This window comes from Clupea harengus, chromosome 12, assembly GCF_900700415.2.
Source record: "Clupea harengus chromosome 12, Ch_v2.0.2, whole genome shotgun sequence".
In the NCBI taxonomy this organism is placed as follows: domain Eukaryota; kingdom Metazoa; phylum Chordata; class Actinopteri; order Clupeiformes; family Clupeidae; genus Clupea; species Clupea harengus.
Window position 1 is genome coordinate 7,973,352 of NC_045163.1, and position 20,681 is coordinate 7,994,032.

Here is a 20,681-nt window from a genome sequence, read left to right on the forward strand (position 1 = left end):
CAATATAACCTGGTCAGAGAGCAGGCGCAGACACAGAGACACACACACACACAGCTAATCAATCTGGCAAGATAACACACACAACAGTGCATACAGACACACACTGATTCTAGAAAGATGGATGTGATGTTTAGCCAAGGTTAAGATTAAGAAAGTGCTGATCTGCAGGGCACATTTGCTAGTTAAAAGGCACAGTCCTTGATTATGATCCATTACACTTCACATTGAATTCAGTGAAAGTCTCCTCACGCCCCTCGAGCTGTCCGTCCACTATATAAGGCCACCTTTTCAAGAACTCACTCACTCACTCACCTCACTCACCTCACTCACCTCACTCACCTCACTCACCTCACTCACTCACTCACTCACTCACTCACTCACTCACTCACTCACTCACTCACTCACTCACTCACTCACTCACTCACTCACTCACTCCCGCTTCGCTGCACACCTGTCAGGACCTCAGCCTCAGGTGGCGACGCCTGGCCCCGCGTGCATAATTCAGCAGGCTGTAAAAGCTGCATGAGAGGGGGGCACAGTGGGCAAGCTGGCGTTTTGGGGGTAGATGGGCGCTCCCCGCTGGCCCTCTCCTGTCGCTCAGCAGGGTCAGGCAGACACATGTCATCTAGCCCGGGCAAAGATGCTGAGTTCCACGCAACACACTTAAAAGGGACCACAAAAGCTGAGTCACCCTCACCACAGTAACCAGGGCAGTCACAAATGCTCACTCACAATGCCTACCTGACTGGCAAATGCTGAGTCACTGCCAACAGCTACCTGGACTTGGTAAGCTCATGTCCTCTTGCCTGGCCGAAAAAACGCTGAATTGCCCTTAATATGGTAACCTGGGCATGGTGGCCACAAATGCTGAGTCACTTACAAGGCCTACCTTGAGCTGGCAGTCCAATATAATCTAACCTGGCCAAAACCGCCAAGTCACCCTCACCATATTGGCACAGAGTCATCAGCTGTTATCCTGCTGTTTCACTGAGAGGCTGGGTTTTAGTACATTGGTGATGTAGTCACAGAGGATGGCTTCACAGCAAAACTATGCTGTACAAAGTTATTACTGAAATAACGTCCCCTCTCTCCCACTCACACACACACACCCCAGTATTGGAGCCTCCCACACACGTGTTTCATACTCTTCACTGAACACTGAAAAATAATGAACACTTTTCAACATGGTCAGACAATCCTCATCTCATCTCCTCCTTCAGACACACACACACACACACACACACACACACACACACACACACACTTTAGTACCCCATCTCTCCAAAGCTATTTCTCTCATCACATTTCCCTTGTTTCCCACTCACTCCCGCTTTCAATCACACACACACACTTTCACACTCAATGAATTTCTTCCCTTTTCTCTCAAGCTCACACAATTTCTCACATCTTCCCTCTTCCACACACACACACACACATTTCTCTAGCCCAGCCACTCAAACACACACACTCTCTCTCTCCCTCCTTCGGTCTCTCACTCCAAATCCAAAGTTTTGACAGACATCAAGGTCAGGACTGGAGACAGCAGCTTTATTTCACTTTACACTTTCCTCCAGTGAGCCAAAACCAGCCAACCAATCACACACACACACAATCAGTCACAAATACACACAACTACCTCACCCAGCAATGCAATCCATTCCCCTTAGTTGCCACACATATTTATAAGGTTTTGGCTTTGTATGTGTAGGGGTTTGAGTGTGTTCGGGGTTTGGCATGTGCGTGTGCTACCCAATCCCAGAACGACCCAGTAATGAGAGGCAGCATGAAAGCAGATGGGAAAGGCCTCGGAGGCAATGTGTGTGTGTGTGTGTGTGGTGGTATTGTTGGGTGACTTGAGGATTCTTGTGGTGCTGCTGCTGCTGCTGCTGCTCTTTGTTAGTGTGAGAGAGAGTGTGTGAGTGTGAGTGTGTGGAGGCCAACATCGCTCCAGCTGAAAATGAGCTAGTGGTTAGGATCAGCTGAACTGCACCCTCTTAGGTACTCTGAGTACTCTTCACTTCTGTAACTCACCACTGATGAAGTATGTGTATTACTCAATGTTGCTCAGAAAAACAAAAACACCAGAGAAAATACACCCAATATAAAAGTACAAGACATGTCTCCAGTGGGAGTTAACACAACAGTTAGCTCTGGGTATATAACTATTAGCTCTGAATACATAAACAGTTAGCTCTGGCTACATAAACAGTTAGTTCTGGCTATATAAACAGTTAGCTTTGGCTACATAAATGTTAGCTCTGGCCACATAAACAGTTAGCTTTGGCTACATAACCTGATTGGTCGAAAGGTGTTCTGCTGTTATATTAAAACTTGCTCCTGTCCTTCATCTCCCAATAGCAGTGACCCTGTTATCTGTTGTCCTGAGTTTGCCTTCCTGATGGTCAGACAAGAATCGATATCTCTGCCCAGCAGGGTCAGCTTTTGCCGACTCACTGCAGCACTTCTACATGTCTCCATGGCAGCGGACGGGACGTTGAAGTGTGATGCCTCCAGGCCACCTTCCTCGTCAAAGATGCCCCCTCCCTGCCAGATGCCGGCATCTGCCACCCATCCTGGCGAACTGTGATGGGTGCCCTTGTCCCCTGACACGAGAAATGCCCAGCTGTTTGTGCCCGTCAGCAGTGCCCCGTCTCATTCCTGAACTGGCACACACAGATGCCAACCTCAAATTAGTGCCCATGTGTTCATGGAGGGATGGTGCCTCAGGGGTCTGGGGACGGTGACAAGCTTTCCAGGTGCGTCGTCATGGCATGTCACCTTCTCCTGTGTCTGTCCATCTGCAGGAATTCTTGGTGACATTTTGAAGGGCACTTTTGTGGGGAGTGTTAGGTTGTCATGGGATATGGGATCATGAGACATCCAATGCTTTCCCTCACTTTGTTCCCGCAGATAAAATATCAAATTTACCTTGTCTTGTAGTGCCACTGCTTTGATTATAATCTTGTTTAGTAGTAGGTGGTTATTGAGTAGCCTATGATTAAGCAACAAATATGGCTTCCAAACGACCTAGATAGCAACAGCAAAACACTTTTTGTGCTTTGAAAAGTGTAAAAAAAAAAATCCTGCCTGTGAACATGAGAAACACTAAACCATTTGATCCCCATAAATTCAGAAAAGGTCCACGTCCTGGCAATGCGCTGACACCCGGAGTTGGGAAATCAGCTGTGTGAGCAGCCAACCGTAGAATGGGAATCTGGTTAGGCTGTTGATGACTCTCTCAGGCAATGGGTGAGATAAACGTAATCATCATACTGATCATTATTTGCAAAAACCTAGTTCATTAACATTAAGCACCTAGGTGGAAACTTTAATGGTAGATATGGCTAGAGCTTGAGATGCTGGTTGTTCAGACCTGCGGCCACTGAATCTGGAGAATGTTCACGCGTTTCGTTAGGCTACGAGCTTTCACTGGAACAAAGACGGACTGCTGCATCAACCACAAGACACTCTCCTTTTCTTCTTCCCATGACTGACAGGCGGAATTGTGGGAAATGAGACCAGAGGAAATATATTCTCACCAGGTCTTGTGGCACCACATCAACCTGCACTCATTCGCCTTCTCCTCTAAGAATGCTTGTACTGCTGAAATTGATCACATCCGATGAGCTCACCAGTAAAGCCAAGTCTGTGGGTAGGGATCCAAGCACAGGAGCTTGGCCACCAGCCCACTGCAGGCAGGGTGGAGCGTGTCGCCTTACACACCAAAGGCCCCCGTGATGTACGCCCTACGGTAAGGCGCATCCTGCTGCGAGATAAGATTCCATACTTCGAGTCCTTCGGCTGCGAGATGTAATTTATAAGGGCCGCTTGATTAGCCTGCCATCGGAGGCCACCAGCGTAGTTCGTCTCTGACAATGAATGCCGACAGTATGCTGGGTTTCCTGGAGAGAGCTGAGAGGTTGGTACTGGAGAGCCAGCCAGTCGGCTAGGCTAGGCTAGCAAGGTGTCTCAACTGCTGAGGAGGCAAATTCACTGCGACGCAGCAGAAAGCCACAGCAGCAGGACCCTTGGAGTAACTCGGGCCAATCCAAATTTTTAAAAGTTTATTTTAGGGGCTTGTTTATTAAAGTTTATTGTAAGGGCTTTTTGCCTTTTTTATTCAGATAGGATGGTGGAGAATGGCGGCGGTGGATGAGTGGGACGGGGAAATGGCCACGAGTCGGGTTTGAACCTGGGTCCCCATGGGTATTTGGCCTTGAGTGAGGTTGGGATGCTGCCGCTTGCGCCACAGCTGATTGAGTCATCTGCTCTCTGGACCCCTTCTCTAATGGTGCAATGACAGGCGTAGCAGTGTTGCTAAGGAACTATAAACTCCACTGAAAAACACTAGACTGAGTCTGTACTGTTCAGCTCAATTATGCCCTACAGGAACTAATAGATGACCTCTTCAGGAACACAGGGCCAAAACAATGTAAAAAACAATTCTGCCATTTGTGCATACGTGCTGTAAAATGCACTACGCAGAATAAACCACCATCTTCCTTCAAATACATTCAAGTCTAGGTGTTTTACATCAACCCTTTTTGAGAGTGTGCGTATGTCTCTCTATGTATGCGTGTTTGTGTGTGTAAGTCTGTGTGTCTATATGTGGAAGTATATGTGTGTGCTTTTCTGTATATGAGTGTGGGCGTGTGTGTTTGTGTGGGCGTGTGTGTGTGTGTGTGCGTTGTGGTTATGTGTGGGTTTGTGTGTGTTGTGATGAGACGGTGAATTTAAATGTCATATCTGACAGGCCGTCTGTGTGTCCTCTGGCTATGGCTGAGGAGGCCCAGAACATGCCAACTGTGATGGAGCCCCCTCGACACACACACTTATCAAACCCCCACTAACAACCCACCTCAATGCTTCTCTACATGCTCTAGTGCACATGAGAACACCTCCCTCACACTCACCCTCTATATTACACACACACACACACACACACACGCACACAAACACATATACATACACAAATCAGAGTGGCATCCTGCTCGCTCACAGTATGTATGCGCACAGACACACACACACGTGATCACACTAGCCTTAGGATGGTGGTGTGAGCAGAAGCATATCGAGGTTAAACTGGGACCAGGTGCTTGGTGCCGTGGCTTGCTTGTAAACATTTTTTTCTTCTTTTCCCTGCTCTCCACTCATCTTTCAGCATCACTTGATTTGAATATTTTCTTTCTTCTTTCTGTCTCTGCACCACAGATTGGTTGGGTGGGGGGCATTAGCTACACACTAATTTCTATTTATTTTCATTTTCCAACTTATTTTGATCATATGTTTGTATTCAATCTGAATTTCCATTTAGTTTTAGTTAGTTCTTACCAGTTGTTTCATTTGTTTCAGTTTAGTTTGAATTTCAAGGACTCATTTCTATTACATTTTACTTTATTATCGTTTCAGTTTTAGCTTTAGTGATTTTAGGTAAGGACCAAAGTTTTTAAGGATTAGTGAAAGATAATTTGCTCACCATTGAAGATAAACATTTCAAGACTTAACTTAACCAATTTAATAGGCTACATTTGTTTCAGACTAAAAGCCTATTAAAAGGTGCAGTCCGCGATTTGGTTTCACAAAAGGTTGTTGATATTTGAGCTCCACAGCCAATCAAATTACACCCTTCGCTTCCATGCTCCTGAAGCAGCATGTTGATTGGCTAGGATTGTTCATGGCTCGGTCCGAACCACTATTTGTTACATGTTACCTTAATTAAGCATGCATTCACTTGCACTGCTTTCACTATTACATTTGAAATAGTCCCATACAGGACTTGCACCCTGACATATCAGACTTCACTTGATACCAGCTGCTACTACTTCCATTAGTTAGCCAGTGTAGGTCCTGATGCGCTTTATCGCCATCTAAAGGTTGTCGGTTAAAACTACACACTGTAGCCTACACAGAATTTTGGGAGTCTACCACACACACAGTCTTGAAACGATATTGACCATTATTTTTTTGTGTTCTCTTACTTTATTTTTATTTGTTTTCAGCAATCATTATTAGTTTTAATTCTACATGTTGTTTCGGTAAATCATTTCATTTCAGTTTACATAAATCTCTATTTCAATTATGTGCATGACCATTATATTTGCACACTGTCTGAAGTATACGCCTGATTCTACGTGAATTATCTGCATCTCTCCCTCTCCTTCCTTCTCTCTCACCCTAAATCTATCCATGTGTGAGGGCAAACATGAATACTGATGATGTTATGATGTGAACTCAGACACAGAATCTCTCTCACACACACACACACACACACACGCAAGTACTCGTGCACTGCATACAAAATCAGACACATATAGAAGACATCAAGCTGAGAATGCGAATATTGATTTTGAGCATGCACACACACACAAAATCACACACACCCTACCACTAACACACACATTGCATTGATTTGATGCGCGCGCACACACACACACACACACACACACGAGACACTTTGTATCAGTTTAACACACTCAATGTTGAGGAACTGATGAGGAAGAGGCCCATACATGCACACGGGCACACACACACACCTGAAAGTGTGTGGAGTTCAAATGCTCCCTGTGGGCTGTGTGCGACTGTGTGACACACACGTATACAACTGCATCACATACAACCATCATACTAAATAGCCATCAGGAGCAGAGAGCAGTCCATCTGACTGCCACCCTCTGCACTGAAGGTGTGGGGTAGGGGGGGTGCTAACCTACACTCTAACATCTCAAAGACAAGTACACTACCTATACAAACAGGACCGTCCGCTACCAGTTATTATCAATGACTGTAAGACACAAACCCAACCTGAATGCAGGATGAGATCAGAGTAACAGTGATGCTGCTGTTCAGCTCCCTGTGCTCATACGATCTGGTACTGTGCTGACGGACATGTTCTACCAGGCAACAGATGTTCACACTATCAAAGGACTATCAATCGATCTAGAACACAGACAGACGCTCAAACACACACACACACACACACACACACACACAACCCATCCTTTCCAAAGGATTCTTTCCTAGCAAACCGCCTAGCATCTGTTCTGAAACAGCCAATAACAAAGCATCACCTCTCACATGACACTGGAGTTGCTGTTCAACCAATCAAAGGGCGTGAACACTCACCTCATCACCGTGGAGACGGGCATGGTGGGACCCTTGTCTTTCAGCTCCTGTACGTTCACCACCTGAGGCACCGTCTTCAAAGTCGACTCAGTGAGGGACGTTCCAACTGTGGGCACACACACACACACATTTTGATTAGTTAAAAATACATCTCAAGGTGTCTATAGCTGAACAGGAAGACAGGAAGAGCAAGTATTCCCAAACCAGGCCATGTGTTTGACTCCTATGAGGCACACATGCTCGTACACCACATAAAGTACGATATCCTAGTAAATATAAACATACACATATAACCCATAATAAAGTCACCTGACCTAATTACTGCTATTCTGTTGCCACTGTAATGGCAGCATTTACTGAGCAAGTCACATACACCAAAACACCCACACGCACACACACACACACACACACACACACACACACACACACACACACACACACACACACGAGAGATGCTGAATATCGTACGAGTGTGTGAAATAACTTCTTTACAACGGGGTTTACACACTCGAAAGCTGAGCAGGGCACACAACATATTTACATCCCTGGTAGCCCTTCAGTCAGGCATTCTTCAGGTTTGTGTCGCCCAAAACGAATGATATTAATTATAGAAATAAACAAACACAATTTTCTATGTAGAAAGGTAGATAAATAATAAATAAGTATCATTATGCATCTCCCTAAAGTCTGCTCTTCTCTGTCTGCTGTTTTTAAATATTCAGCTTAAATGAAATGTTGCCAATGTGATGCTGTCTGATGGATGTTTCCTGCCTGCTCTACATACAGTACAATTCCAGTATTTTAATGTTATAATGTTTTAAATGTTATTTTTAATAAACATGTTCAAACATATGAGATGGAAGAGTGTCAACCCTGTTTCTTCTTCTTTTTCTCTTCTGTTCCCGACTCTGGTTGCCTTTCAACCATGTCCTTCGTAAACTGGTGCCTATAACCTTCATATCACGTTGTGGTGTAAAAGCGATGTTAAAGGCTACACACGTTTATCCATAATGTGTGCAAAGCAGTATTGATCTCAGCTTTTCTGGTGCACTATTTTGCATGGAATGCTGTGTGGTAGGGGACTCTGGCATCAAGCACAACACGACTAGTACCTTTCCTTTGCGTACACTTCCTAGCGACAGACCATGATCAACATTCATTCTTTCGTTCGTTCAGTGGGAATTTTATTTTGGGTGGCACGTTGGACAGGGTGTTACATTTTGGTAGTCTGACCGGGACTGATTGTCCCGGGAGGTCGGGCTAGCGATTTTGCAAACAGACAAAACAAGTGGTACAGCTGGATGTGCACCATGTGTCGATGTGTGGAAAGGCTGTAAATTACTGTACAGACTGAGCAGTTGGTTAAACTACTAATGTTTCTCCTATTCCATAGACCTCTCTTGAAATTATGGACATTGATTAATATTAAGATCACTTAATCATTAGATAAGACATTGACCTTTAAAGTGCAACATGGGGGGAAAATAGGAAGAACCTTCCAATGTCATTGTATGTCAGCAATTACAGCAACTGTGCCTGTCTGTCTATTATCTGTACTCCGTCGCCACCTTGTGGTTGGCTTAGCATACTACATCCCTTTCAGTACATATGGCTAATACGTAAAAAACTGTTTTGTGGTTCAGTTGTAGACAAGAAACAAAAAACTAAAAATAAAAAAACCAATGCAACTCTGCTGTGAAGATGCTATGTTAACAACTGTCAGTGACTAGTTATTTGGTAGTCCATGAACCATATGACCATTCAGCATTCAAGCAATTTGACTTGATTTCCGCTGGCACAACTCCAACCTCTCTGACTCTGGCTACACTGCCCAGTCCACCAACACGTACCAGTCTTCTGATTGGCCATCTGCCTCTGGAGGGCGGCGTTTGCGGCAGCCTGCTGGGCGGGGTTGGTGACGGGCGTGGTCCTCTCGTTGGGCGGGGCTCCGTGTTTCACCGTCTTGGTGGCCAGGGCTGTGCTTTCGGGCCCACCCAGATTGATCTTATTGGTCGGGACTGGAGACACAGAGTGGAAGAGGAGAAGCAGAGAAGCGGACATTAGTGGCCAAAGGGCTATAAGCAGGATCGTGACTGATGACAGAGATGCACACTGCAATGGAAACCTGAATTACACCGAAAACATCCTTCCAACAGAGAGTGTGTGAATTAAAGAGCTCCTACTTCATACACGAGTTCCCCAAAATAACTGATCTTCAATGTTAATGTATAAAGTCTGCATTTGTATTGCTGGGTGTACATTTCTCAAGTTTGCTGTCGAGTGTGCACATCCAAAGTGTGTATCGGAGTACAAAGCGTGTTGCTGAGCATCTAGTTCAGTGTATGTGTTGTGTGTTTGAGAGTTAACTGTTTTGTTGAGTACACATGTAAGTATGTGTGCGTGTATGCGTATGCGTTAAGAGTGTGTGTGTGTGTGTGTGTGTGTGTGTGTGTGTGTGTGTGTGTGTGTGTGTGTGTGTGTGTGTGTGTGTGTGTGTGTATGCTTGCTGGTTCTGCTCCCACCTACCTAAATGCTCTTGTAAGGGCAAATGTTACACCGTCTAGTGAGCGTCGTTGGCACTACCGTCTATGCAAACACGGCAATCCAGACTATTCTCATTTGTAGTTCCACGTTGGTGGAACGAACTGCCTAGTACCACCAGAGCAGGGGCGTCCCTCTCTACCTTCAAGAAGCTTTTGAAGACCCAACTCTTCAGAGAGCAGCTCTCTTCCTAACTGGCACCTTGACTAGCGCTTAACTTGCACTTCAGCAGTTACATTCCTGCACTTCTTTTTCCTTCTAGGTCGCTTTTCTAATTCTTATGTAAAGTAGTATTTATTGTTACACCATGTTTTTTTATTGTTCTTAGCTTGACTGTTCTCTCCCTTGTACGTTGATTTGGACAAATGCGTTTGCTAAATGACTAAATGTAAATGTAAAATGTAAATGTGTGTGTGTCCTTGCGTACCTGGGCTGATGACGGAGCCCAGGCTCAGTAAGGGGGTGGTCTTACTGAAGGGGGTGGACTGCATGGTGAAGCCGGGCTGGACAGAGAGGGTGCGGCCCACAGCAGGGTGGCGGGGCATGGCAGGGGGCGCCACTGAGGGCAGGGGGGCGAGGGGCGCCACCTCCTCCTCTTCCTCCTCCTCTTCCAACACCAGTGCACCAGGCTCCTCCACCTCCAGAGCCTGGGACAGCGAGGACGTGGAGCTGACGTCGTCCAGGTCCTCATAGTACTTCGGGGAGATGAAGGCTGAGCGAGAGAGGTTGGCTACACAGGGAGACACAGAGGAGGAAACACATGGAGGCACTCAGTCTCACAAACCGCATAGTGTTAGCCCACAGTTAGCCTAGCCACGGCAAATGGGACTTCTTGTACAGGGTGTGCATCATTTGATTGTGTTTCAAGTTGGCGTTAATGCTTTCATTCTGACATGAGGTACAGCCTTTGAACCTCACTGGCTCGGGCAACTGTTATGTAGGGGTAGTGATTTGGTACCACTTTATTTGGATCGCAAACCCAATCCCTAACCATAAGTTATAGTTAACAGAGTTCCAACAGTTAGTTTGTTTATAATCTGAGCATCTGTAGATAGTCTATAGGGGACCATCCAAATATGGTGTGAGCAGTGATTTTAAACGAAACCTTCTAGCTGAAGGAGTAAAAGCTACACCAGTAGCAGAGTGTGTTTCCACGTGTGTTGGGTGTGTGTGTGTTGTTTGTCACTTTGTGTATCTTGGGTGTGTGGGTGTGTGTGTGTGTGTGGTACCTGGAGCGGTGGACCGGACATGTGGTGTCTGTCGCTTGGAGAGGAAGTTCCTCAGCTGGGACTGCTTGGCTGGAGTCATCTTGGCTAGGAGAGAAACAATGCCACAACATACCTCACATGAGTTGCAAATGAAAAGGAGAGGATGTGATCCGCAGCTAAACTGCATTGTCTTGGCGTATATGAAGGCGCACGGTAAACCCCTCTGCTCTGCTTATAACTTAAATTAAACAAAACAAAGCACTATTCTCTAATCTCGTGGCAATGACTTGAAAGTAGGTGATAACCATGCGTGGATGAGTGTGTGTGTGTGTGTGTGTGTGTGTATGTGTGTGGCTTGGTGGAACCCAGTGAGAGGACACTGCTCGGTAACTCTCCCTAGCGACATGAGATATGACCGAAACCTGTGGCGTTTAGAAGTACTTTAGCTCACAAAGGGCAACCACACAAGGGGAAACTGGCCTCGGCTCCAGCTGAACCGGTCCTAACTGTTATCCCTGAAGGTGAGGACAGGTTTATTTTAACCAATTAGCCACAGGTAGTGACATCACTGAACCTATATCACCACGTAGAAGTCACTGCTTTCCCTACCATGTGACCCAACCTATCCCAACACTTTCACTCGTAGAAAACCACAAATGTACCTACAGATCTATCACAAAGCCTCCACTCGGCTTGACAAGTCATTTGTTTTGTAAGCGTCTTGAGACAATTTTATTGTTTTGGCGCTAAATACATTTAATTGAATCAAATTGAATTTCTAAGACTGAGAAACAGGTCTTCAAAAGTTGGCCAAAAGCCTCCCCTAAGCACGAGTTCACAGAAACATACCTGGGGTTCTGGAGGTGGTCTTGGGGGATGTCTCCAGACTGGCTTTGAGCAGTGCATCCTTCAGACCCTCCAGCTCCTTATCAAGACTGCAACAGGAGAGAGACAGGTGTCAGTGTTGGTTCTGTTGGGTCTTTCTGGTACTTCGGTATGTGACCCTACTATTTTAGTAGGTTGGTTCTTCAGTGTATACCTAAGCTTGCTCCTTCAGCATGTTGGTTTTGTTGGATGTGTTCTAGCTTGTATGTGACCCTATTGTGATCTATATGTGATCCACTCTTTTAGCATGTTGGTTCTGTAGCTGTGGTGTGGATGTGACCCTACTCCTTTATGAGGTGGGTTCTGTTGGTTCTATAGCGGTACCTCTGCTCTGAGGGGGTGCTGGAGGGCCGGCGGGGTGCGGTCCAAGCGGCGGTCTTGTTGTAGAGGCGCAGACTGTGCAGGTCTCTGAGGAGCTGGTCCAGCTTCAGCTTCTGCTGCGTGATAATCTCCAGGTTATTGGCCAGCGCGTTAAACAGCACGTGGCGCTCGGGGATAACCATGTGTCTGCAGCAGCGGAGAGGAGAGAAGGGTTACGTGCGCACACAAACACACACACACACACACACACACACACACACACACACACACAAACAAACACAGAGGGATGCAGACCAGCTGGGTTTTACACTAATCAAGCCTCCCCTCCCTCTTACTTCTGCTTTTTGCGGTTCTCCAGGTGTTTCTCCCACTCCACGTCCAGCACGTCGTTCACGTCCTCCACTGCAAACTTCACGTACTGGTACAGCCGCCGGATCTCCTGTCACCACACAACACACACACACGGCAGCGCTCATGAAGCCAGCGTATTTAGCTTCTTCAACAAACACACACACACACAGCCAACTTCAAACACTTGTACAGCCGCTGGATCTTCTGACAAATTCTGATCTTCTGTGGCTATAATATATATTTTCTCTTGTTTTCTATGCCTTTTCCAGGACTGGAAAATTGGCCAACCGTTTTTTCAGGTTTTCCAGGACACACGGGAACCCTGCTATTTCTCTCAGGTCGACCTCATATCAAGGTCACTTCTCACACACACTCTCTCTCTCACACCTTGAGCTGTTCCTCTCTGCATGGGGGGGGGGGTCTGTCTGTCTGTCTGTCTGTGTGTCTGTCACCTTGAGCTGGTCCTCTCGCCGTGGGTCCAGGGGTTTCTTGTAGAGCAGCTGCAGGTAGCTGGGGTCGTTGTTGAGCTCGCAGTGGGCTTTGGCATCCTCAGCCCCAGCAAAGCCCTCCAGCAGCGTGGTCTTCAGCGTGCTGATGTCTCCATGCAGAGACTGGAGGAGCAGACACACACGCACACACACACACACACGCACACACACACGCACAAAAACACACAATGAGAGTCAGGGATCAGCATGGCCTTGGGAGCCTCTGTGGCTTAAAGACTAGCTCTACTAAAGCATAACGCTGCTGAACAGCTCAGTACTCATTTATTGGGTTTGAAGTTGCCATGGGTAAAAGTATTAAATATTATATACATATGGTGTACGAGTATGTTTGTGTGGGTGTTGTCCCTCTGGTCTCGAGTCTAAAGACATCTAGGTCCTCAACTACCACTATAGTCTCTTTGATCTCCAGTGTAAAGACGTGTATGTCCTCAGAATCCTTCCTCAACTGTGTGTGTGTGCGTATGTGTGTGTGTGTGTGTGTGTGTGTGTGTGAGAGGATGTGTGTGTTTGTGTGTGTGTGTGGATGTGTGTGTGTGTATAGTACCTCTGTAGTCTCTTTGATCTCCAGTGTAAAGACGTGCAGGTCTTCAGACTCCTTCCTCAGCTCCCTCATCTCCTCAGTGCTCCCCACCCTGAAGTCCGTCCTGCTGCTGCGTGCCTTCAGGTCATCCAGCTCCTTCTGGAAGTGAGCGATCTGCAGGACACACAAACACACACGGACAATAGTAGCCATATCAAAGTAGTACCATCACAGATAAACTCACACATAGACAATTCGTAGAACATGGCACAGACCACAAAAACTGTCTTACAGAGACACATAGTGTAAACTGTCTTACAGAGATAGGGCCAATGATTTTCCGTTTCAAAAAAATGCATTTTCCGTTTCACATTTGGTAAATTCCGTTTTTTTTTCCGTTTCAGCTCATTTTGTTCACCCTGAGGTAGATTGATGGCTTAAAATGAGTGATTAATATGTGCCCTTCTTAGATTGTTGTTTGCCAGCATTAACAGAACAGAAGACTAAACATTTTTTGTTTTAAATGCGATTGGGAAGACGAGCGCGTGAATGTGACTGAATGTGGCTTTAGCGGAGATCTGTGGGTCAACCGTTAAAAAGGGGGGCGTGGCCGGAGCAGAGTTCAGCGCAGACGTGACATTTTCTCAGTGGTTTTGTTCTTTAATTAATGTTTGTTCATCGTTGCAATCGTTGTTGTGTTTATTTGAAAGAAATATAGCCTTGCAGCCCAAAATACAGGGGAATTTGGGCGATTTGTATGAACAAAATGATGTTTCCGTTTCAAAGGTGCAATTCCGTTTCAAAGTGTTCATTCCGCGAATTCCGTCCGTTTTCCGTTATCGCGGAAAATCATTGGCCCTACAGAGACACATAGTGTAAACTGTCTTACCGAGACACATAGTGTAAACTGTCTTACCGAGACACATAGTGTAAACTGTCTTACAGAGACACATAGTGTAGTAGACTGTTTTACCTAGACACATAATGTGCTTTCACACCTGCAGGCTTTAGTTCCTCTTTGTTGGGTTTGTTTGTTTAAGTCAGAGAACAGTAATTACACTCTGATCGATACCAAAATAATTTAACCCACACACACAGACATCAAAAAGAGTGAATTCTCTTCGCGAAATCAGATAGTGAACTCTGGGGGGAAAGGGGGCCTAATCTCTGAACATCAACATGAGAGTAACCAATCAGTCCAACCAACCAAACGTACTGAATTATGCTTCATTGTACTCATTAAGATCCTGCTCCAGTCCAAAGAAATGAAACTACCGGTCTGAAAACAGATACACACTCCTAAAGGCACTCCACCACTCACCCTGCAGGTGCTTTCACATGTGTGTGTGTGTGTGTGTGTGTGTGTGTGTGTGTGTGTGTGTGTGTGTGTGTGTGTATGTGTGCACATGTTTTGTTCTGTGTGTGTATCTGAGTGTATATGTGCCTATATGTGTGTGTGTATGTATGTATGTATGTATTTATTTTGTGTATGTGCAAGTGTGTGTGCGAGTGTGTGCGATTCTATGTATGTATGTATGTATGTATGTATGTATGTATGTATGTATGTATGTGCGTTTTTTTTCTGTGTGTGTACCCTAATGTGCCTCTATGTGTGTGTGTGTGTATGTATGCATTTTGTGTATGTGTCTGGGTGTGTATGTGCGAGTGTGGGGACTCACCTCCTCCAGGATGCCAGCCATGACGGGATCAGAGTCTTTCCTCTGTTGCAGCTGCCTCTCCAAAGCCTTCACTGAGACATGAGCCTGAGAGACAGGAAGAGACAGACACCAGAGATGACGGGGGAGAGACAGACACCAGGGGAGAGACAGACACCAGAGACGACAGGGGAGAGACAGACACCAGAGACGACGGGGGAGAGAGAGACACCAGAGACGACAGGAGAGACAGACACCAGAGAGGACAGGAGAGACAGACACCAGAGACGACGGGGGAGAGACAGACACCAGAGACGACGGGGGAGAGACAGACACCAGAGACGACGGGGGAGAGACAGACACCAGAGACGACAGGAGAGACAGACACCAGAGAGGACAGGAGAGACAGACACCAGAGACGACAGGGGAGAGACAGACACCAGAGACGACGGGGGAGAGACAGACACCAGAGACGACGGGGGAGAGACAGACACCAGAGACGACGGGGGAGAGACAGACACCAGAGACGACGGGGGAGAGAGAGACACCAGAGACGACAGGAGAGACAGACACCAGAGAGGACAGGAGAGACAGACACCAGAGACGACAGGGGAGAGACAGACACCAGGGACGACGGGGGAGAGACAGACACCAGAGACGACGGGGGAGAGACAGACACCAGAGACGACAGGGGAGAGACAGACACCAGAGAGGACGGGGGAGAGACAGACACCAGAGAGGAGAGACACAGCGAAACAGGAGAAATGGAGAGAAGAGGAGAGATGTGTCTCTAAATTATGTTTTTTTCGATCCTCACTCTAATGAGCCCTTTGTGCACTCTTCTATGTCTTCTGCTGTTCTTTTCTCCCTGCGCTCACCAAGGCAAACTCCTGTGTACATAGCAGATTTGGCCATTGGGATTCTGAGAGGAGAGTTTGGGTTCTAATAAAAGTTTCACGCTGTATTGTATTCACTAGCAAATACAGATCCCACCTGGGCACAGACCAGGCAGGAGGACAGAGAGAAATTAAGTGAGAGGATAAGGGTTCTCCATTTTTCATATCATGGAAATAACTGTATGCTGCTCAGGTAAATGTAATGGCAAAATTCCACTATGACTTTCAAAAAGGAGATTTTTTTTATTTCATTTGTACCATATTGTGAGGGTTCCCTTTACAAATATATAGTCATTAAAAAAAAAAAAAATCTGCTTACTGCTGCCACAACTTGCCAAGACTGATAACATAAGTACCTATCGGACTCTTGTGCAAGTGTCCAGCTGAGTGTGTGGAAGTACTTGTGCAAAGGTGTGTGTGTGTGTGTGTGTGTGTGAGTGAGGGAGAGAGAGCTAGAGATTACCTGTGCAGGTGTGCTGATCTGGGGTTGAGGAGCTGCTGTCTGTACCAATTTAGGTGGGGCTGGAGTAGTGGTGCTGGCCTGAACTGACCGAACAGCTGCTACACAGACACACACACACACAGACACACACACACACACACACACACACGCACACAAGCGTGCGCATACACACACACACAGAGAAACACACAGAGAAACGTAGAACAGATATGGTCAATGAAAGTTCAAATCAACAATCCCCCTCTCTAACGTCCATATGTAACGTGCATGAAGCTTGTACCTGGTTTGCTGGTGATGGTGTGTGTGTTTGTGTGTGTGTGTATTACCTGGTTCTGCAGGTGGTTTGCTAGTGATAGCGCGTGTGTGTGTGTGTGTGTGTGTGTGTATTACCTGGTTCTGCAGGTGGTTTGCTAGTGATAGTGTGTATGGGTGTGTGTGTGTGTGTGTGTGTGTGTGTGTGTGTGTGTGTGTGTGTGTGTGTGTTACCTGGTGCTACAGCTGGTTTGCTGGTGACTGGGGGCGCTACAGGAGCGCTGGCCTCAGACTGTGGAGGTTTGGGGGTGGAGGATGCGAAAGAGAAGGGGGAAGGTGTCTCCAGTCCCGAAAATCTGAACAGACAGACAGACACAGAGAGAAGGACACAGAGGTTTGAGGAACAGTTTACAACTGTCAACAGATTGAACATACAACAACTGATCGTATTGGTTACTTTCAGTTGGAATTAGAGGTTTGTTTGACTGGAGAGGAGAAACAGACAGACACACAATCACACTTTAGAATGTTTGAAATTCACCAGGCGGCATCAGGATGGAAAACACATCACTTTAGGGACTGCTTTTTTTGTGTCTCTTTTTATTACCCCCAACCATGACTCTCTCTCTCTCACACACACACACCTATGCAAATTTGCCTCTGCAATTACCAGAATGAGTAAGAAGAGAAACCCTTCCACTTTTTCAAGGATTTAAATTTTGCATACTCTCAGGTCTGAATGCTTTGCAACAAAGAGAGGGGAACTCAACCATTTCAACTCTTCGACATGCTGCTTAGATACTTTGTCCACCAACTTTTTCAAATCGGTTGGCAGCAGATGTGATTAAAATGTAATGTAATGTTAACAGCTGCTATAAAAGGTCCTACTCAAAAACAATAATCGAGATGCTTCCATACTAAACAATTACCATTTGTTGGCAAAATCACTGAAATCAAATAACCAGCTTCTTAACGTCAAATAGCTATTTAGATAACTTTTAGTCAGTTTTCCATGCGAATCATAGCACTGAAACAGCTCTCATTAAGGTTTTAAATGACCTACGCCTCAATACAGATACATAAAAAACACATCAGTCCTAGTGTGAGACCTTTGACACTGTTGATCATAATATATTATAACTACACTGACATTGGGTTGGATTTCCGGGTGCAGTTATCAGTTTGCTCAGATCACACTTACAAGACAGGAGCTTCTGAGTTGCCATTGGAAATGATACCTTAACACCAACACCCTTGACCTGTGGTGTCCCCCAGGGGTTGATCTTGAGGCCTTTATATGCTCCTGCTTGGACAATTAATTGAAAACAATAGGATTTCCTCACCTACTGACTATGGACCCCTCTCTCTGTCAATGCATTGACCAAATTAACAGCTGGATGTCTCAATTTCCTTCAGATAAGTAAGGACAACTGAAATAATCCTTGGTGTATTAATTGACACAGAAAGCAATAACTAGATCGGCTTTGCACCTTCTTAAAAACATAGCCAAACTTAAAAGCCTGATTTCGAAAAACTCATTCATGCAGTCTCTCTCCAGCATGCAATCTCCAGCAGGGTTGATTACTACAATGGTCTTTTTACAGGCCTTCCTAAAAAGACCATCAAACAGCTTCAGCTTGTGCAAAATGCAGCTGCTAGAGTTCTTACAAAACAAAAGACCCGACTACATTACTCCAACATTGAAGTCCTTACACTGGCTTCCAGTCACTGCTGCTGCTTGTTTAGAAGTCACTAAACAGGACAGGACCAAATTACTTCTCAGATATGTTTCAGCACTACATGCCTGCTAGACATCACAGATCACTGGAGAAAAATCTGACTGTTGGTACAGTCAGAACTAAACATGGTGAAGCAGCTTCGAGTTGTTATGCTGCTCAGCTCTGGAACAAACTTCCAGATGACATCAAAGGTGCTTCAACTGTAGCCAGTTTGAAATCTAGACCCAGCTGTTCTCAGATGCTGTTAAGATGCACTCTACTTTTTATTTATTTACTTTAAAATAAAATATATATATAGTTTTTTTTTAATATTTCATTTTTCTATCCTCTTTAATACACTTCACTTCTGTTCTTTTATCTGCTCATTTGTAATGCACTTTGAACTTTCTCCATACACTCAACAGCGCACACTCAACACTCGACCACCACGAGGCTATCCAAGTGCCCATAGTTGGAAATGACCCCTACAACTTCCTGTCTTCACTGTGGTCTTTTAAAACACAAAACACCCAGTGCCCTCTACCCTTTAAAGCCTGGCTGATCTCCAAATGACAGTGTTCTTATTTTCTCCACATTTAGTTTTGACCTAGGCTTTGTTTGAGACCTAGGCTACAGAGAGCATTATAAGCACCTTATCTGTGTTAAACTGGAGGGAGTGAAGGCCAGGATACTCCTTCCCCCCAACACAAGTGAAGTTAACTAACTTTGATAAACTGACTCCTTCAGGGTTAGTCCATTTTGATGGACCATCATCACCTTTTGGTAACAGGAATTAGTGAATTATTCCTTAGAAAAGGGCCCTGACACAACAAAATGATCCCTCACTTATTACCTCAGGGTCACAAAGGGCGTCTAGGTTCCTCCAAACCACTCACACAGCCAATCAGTGCAGGTCATACAACACAGACAAGTTCCCCATCTCACCTGTCGGCCAGGTTGAGCCTAATGGCGGGCGTGGCCGGCTCCTTGGAGATGGTCAGCGGGGAGGCGGTTCCAAGCCTCTCGGGGGTGTGGCCTGGTGCAAGGGCAGGGGGGGCTGCTGCAGGACCACCAGCATCCACAAGGGGGGGCTTGGCGACAGAGGGGGCACTGAAGGAGAAGGCGGAGGCAGCACTGGAGGCTGCGGAGAAGGAGAAGACGCCGGCGGAGCCGAAGGCAGGGGCTGCGGTGGAAGCTGAAGAGCCCAGGGTGATGGAGGAGGACGAGGCGGTGCTGGAGGGGGCAGTGGGGGTGGAGGACGGAGGCAGGGCGAAGGAGAAGCCAGCAGCAGCGGGGGCAGGAGCAGGGGCAGGGGCAGGGGCCAGGGCAGAAGTGGTGCCTGCCGCAGGCGGGGGGGGCGTGGAACTGCTGACTGGGGGACGGAGTGGGGGAAATGTGCTTTCTGGCTGGGCTTTCTGTGAGGGTGGGGCTGCAGGGTAGGAGCCTGAGAGGGAGAGAGGCACAACAAAACAAACAACTTAGAGTAATCACATGCAGGAGTTATGGGATAAAAGAACAAACATGTGAAGCATGTATGCACAACCTCTATGGTGGGGCAGCTCATGGCCATAGTGTATGTCTGTAGGTGAACAGCACTTGAAGCTTATGGTGTGTGGTATATGTCTGTAGGTGAACAGCACTTGAAGCTTATGGTGTGTGGTATATGTCTGTAGGTGAATGGCACTTTTGAAGTGCTCTAGTACACTGCCTTCTTCCACCTGCAGCTACTTCTGCATTCCCTCTTTGAGATTCAGTCTATTTTTTTGTCTGGTACACTTTGAAGTGGATTAGAACCAGAAACCCTGTGATGCCTCCTCTAAATCCTGGGTCTCTGGAGCCCCCTGCAGGTTAACTGGTGCGTGTGTGTGTGTGTGTGCGCGTTTGTGTGTGTATGTTGCTGATTGCTGGGACAGTGAACTGGACCTGATGTTTTGAGTGCTTGACTCCACAAGTCTAGTAAACAGAGGTCAGAAGATACTGCTGTCAACAGTCATCATCTCTGCTTAATTTATCCGACGCGACTGATTGGAGAAGTGGAGAAGCAGTAATGATGACAGCTGTCATAACAAGCTCTTTATCACAGACGTCTTCACTTTCTTCCCGCTGATAGACAAGCTTACAGAAACTCTCTTAAAAGAAACATTTTGAATACCCAAATGGCAAGTTCACTGCAGGGAGGCGGTTTCTCTCCCTCCCCCCTGTGAAGGATAGCTTCATTGTGTATTTGTGTGTGCGTCTGT

At 46.2% G+C, this 20,681-nt stretch overlaps 1 protein-coding gene across 2 annotated transcripts in view; it reads right to left on the bottom strand.

The window, feature by feature from the left end:
* nup214 (nucleoporin 214) overlaps nt 1-20,681 on the bottom strand; it is a 72,763-nt gene that overhangs the window by 42,467 nt on the left and 9,615 nt on the right. The window contains exons 12-24 of one of the 2 annotated variants that reach the window (XM_031577783.1): nt 19,387-19,885; nt 16,958-17,079; nt 16,472-16,566; nt 15,137-15,220; nt 13,482-13,631; nt 12,881-13,039; nt 12,413-12,516; nt 12,081-12,263; nt 11,721-11,806; nt 10,893-10,976; nt 10,091-10,393; nt 8,973-9,140; nt 7,123-7,228 (exon numbers count right to left, since the gene is read on the bottom strand). In XM_031577783.1, the coding sequence (XP_031433643.1) occupies nt 7,123-7,228; nt 8,973-9,140; nt 10,091-10,393; nt 10,893-10,976; nt 11,721-11,806; nt 12,081-12,263; nt 12,413-12,516; nt 12,881-13,039; nt 13,482-13,631; nt 15,137-15,220; nt 16,472-16,566; nt 16,958-17,079; nt 19,387-19,885 (2,143 nt within the window). Of the gene's footprint in view, nt 1-7,122; nt 7,229-8,972; nt 9,141-10,090; nt 10,394-10,892; nt 10,977-11,720; nt 11,807-12,080; nt 12,264-12,412; nt 12,517-12,880; nt 13,040-13,481; nt 13,632-15,136; nt 15,221-16,471; nt 16,570-16,957; nt 17,080-19,386; nt 19,886-20,681 lie in introns of both variants that reach the window. The other variant, XM_031577782.1, reaches the window with a different exon arrangement.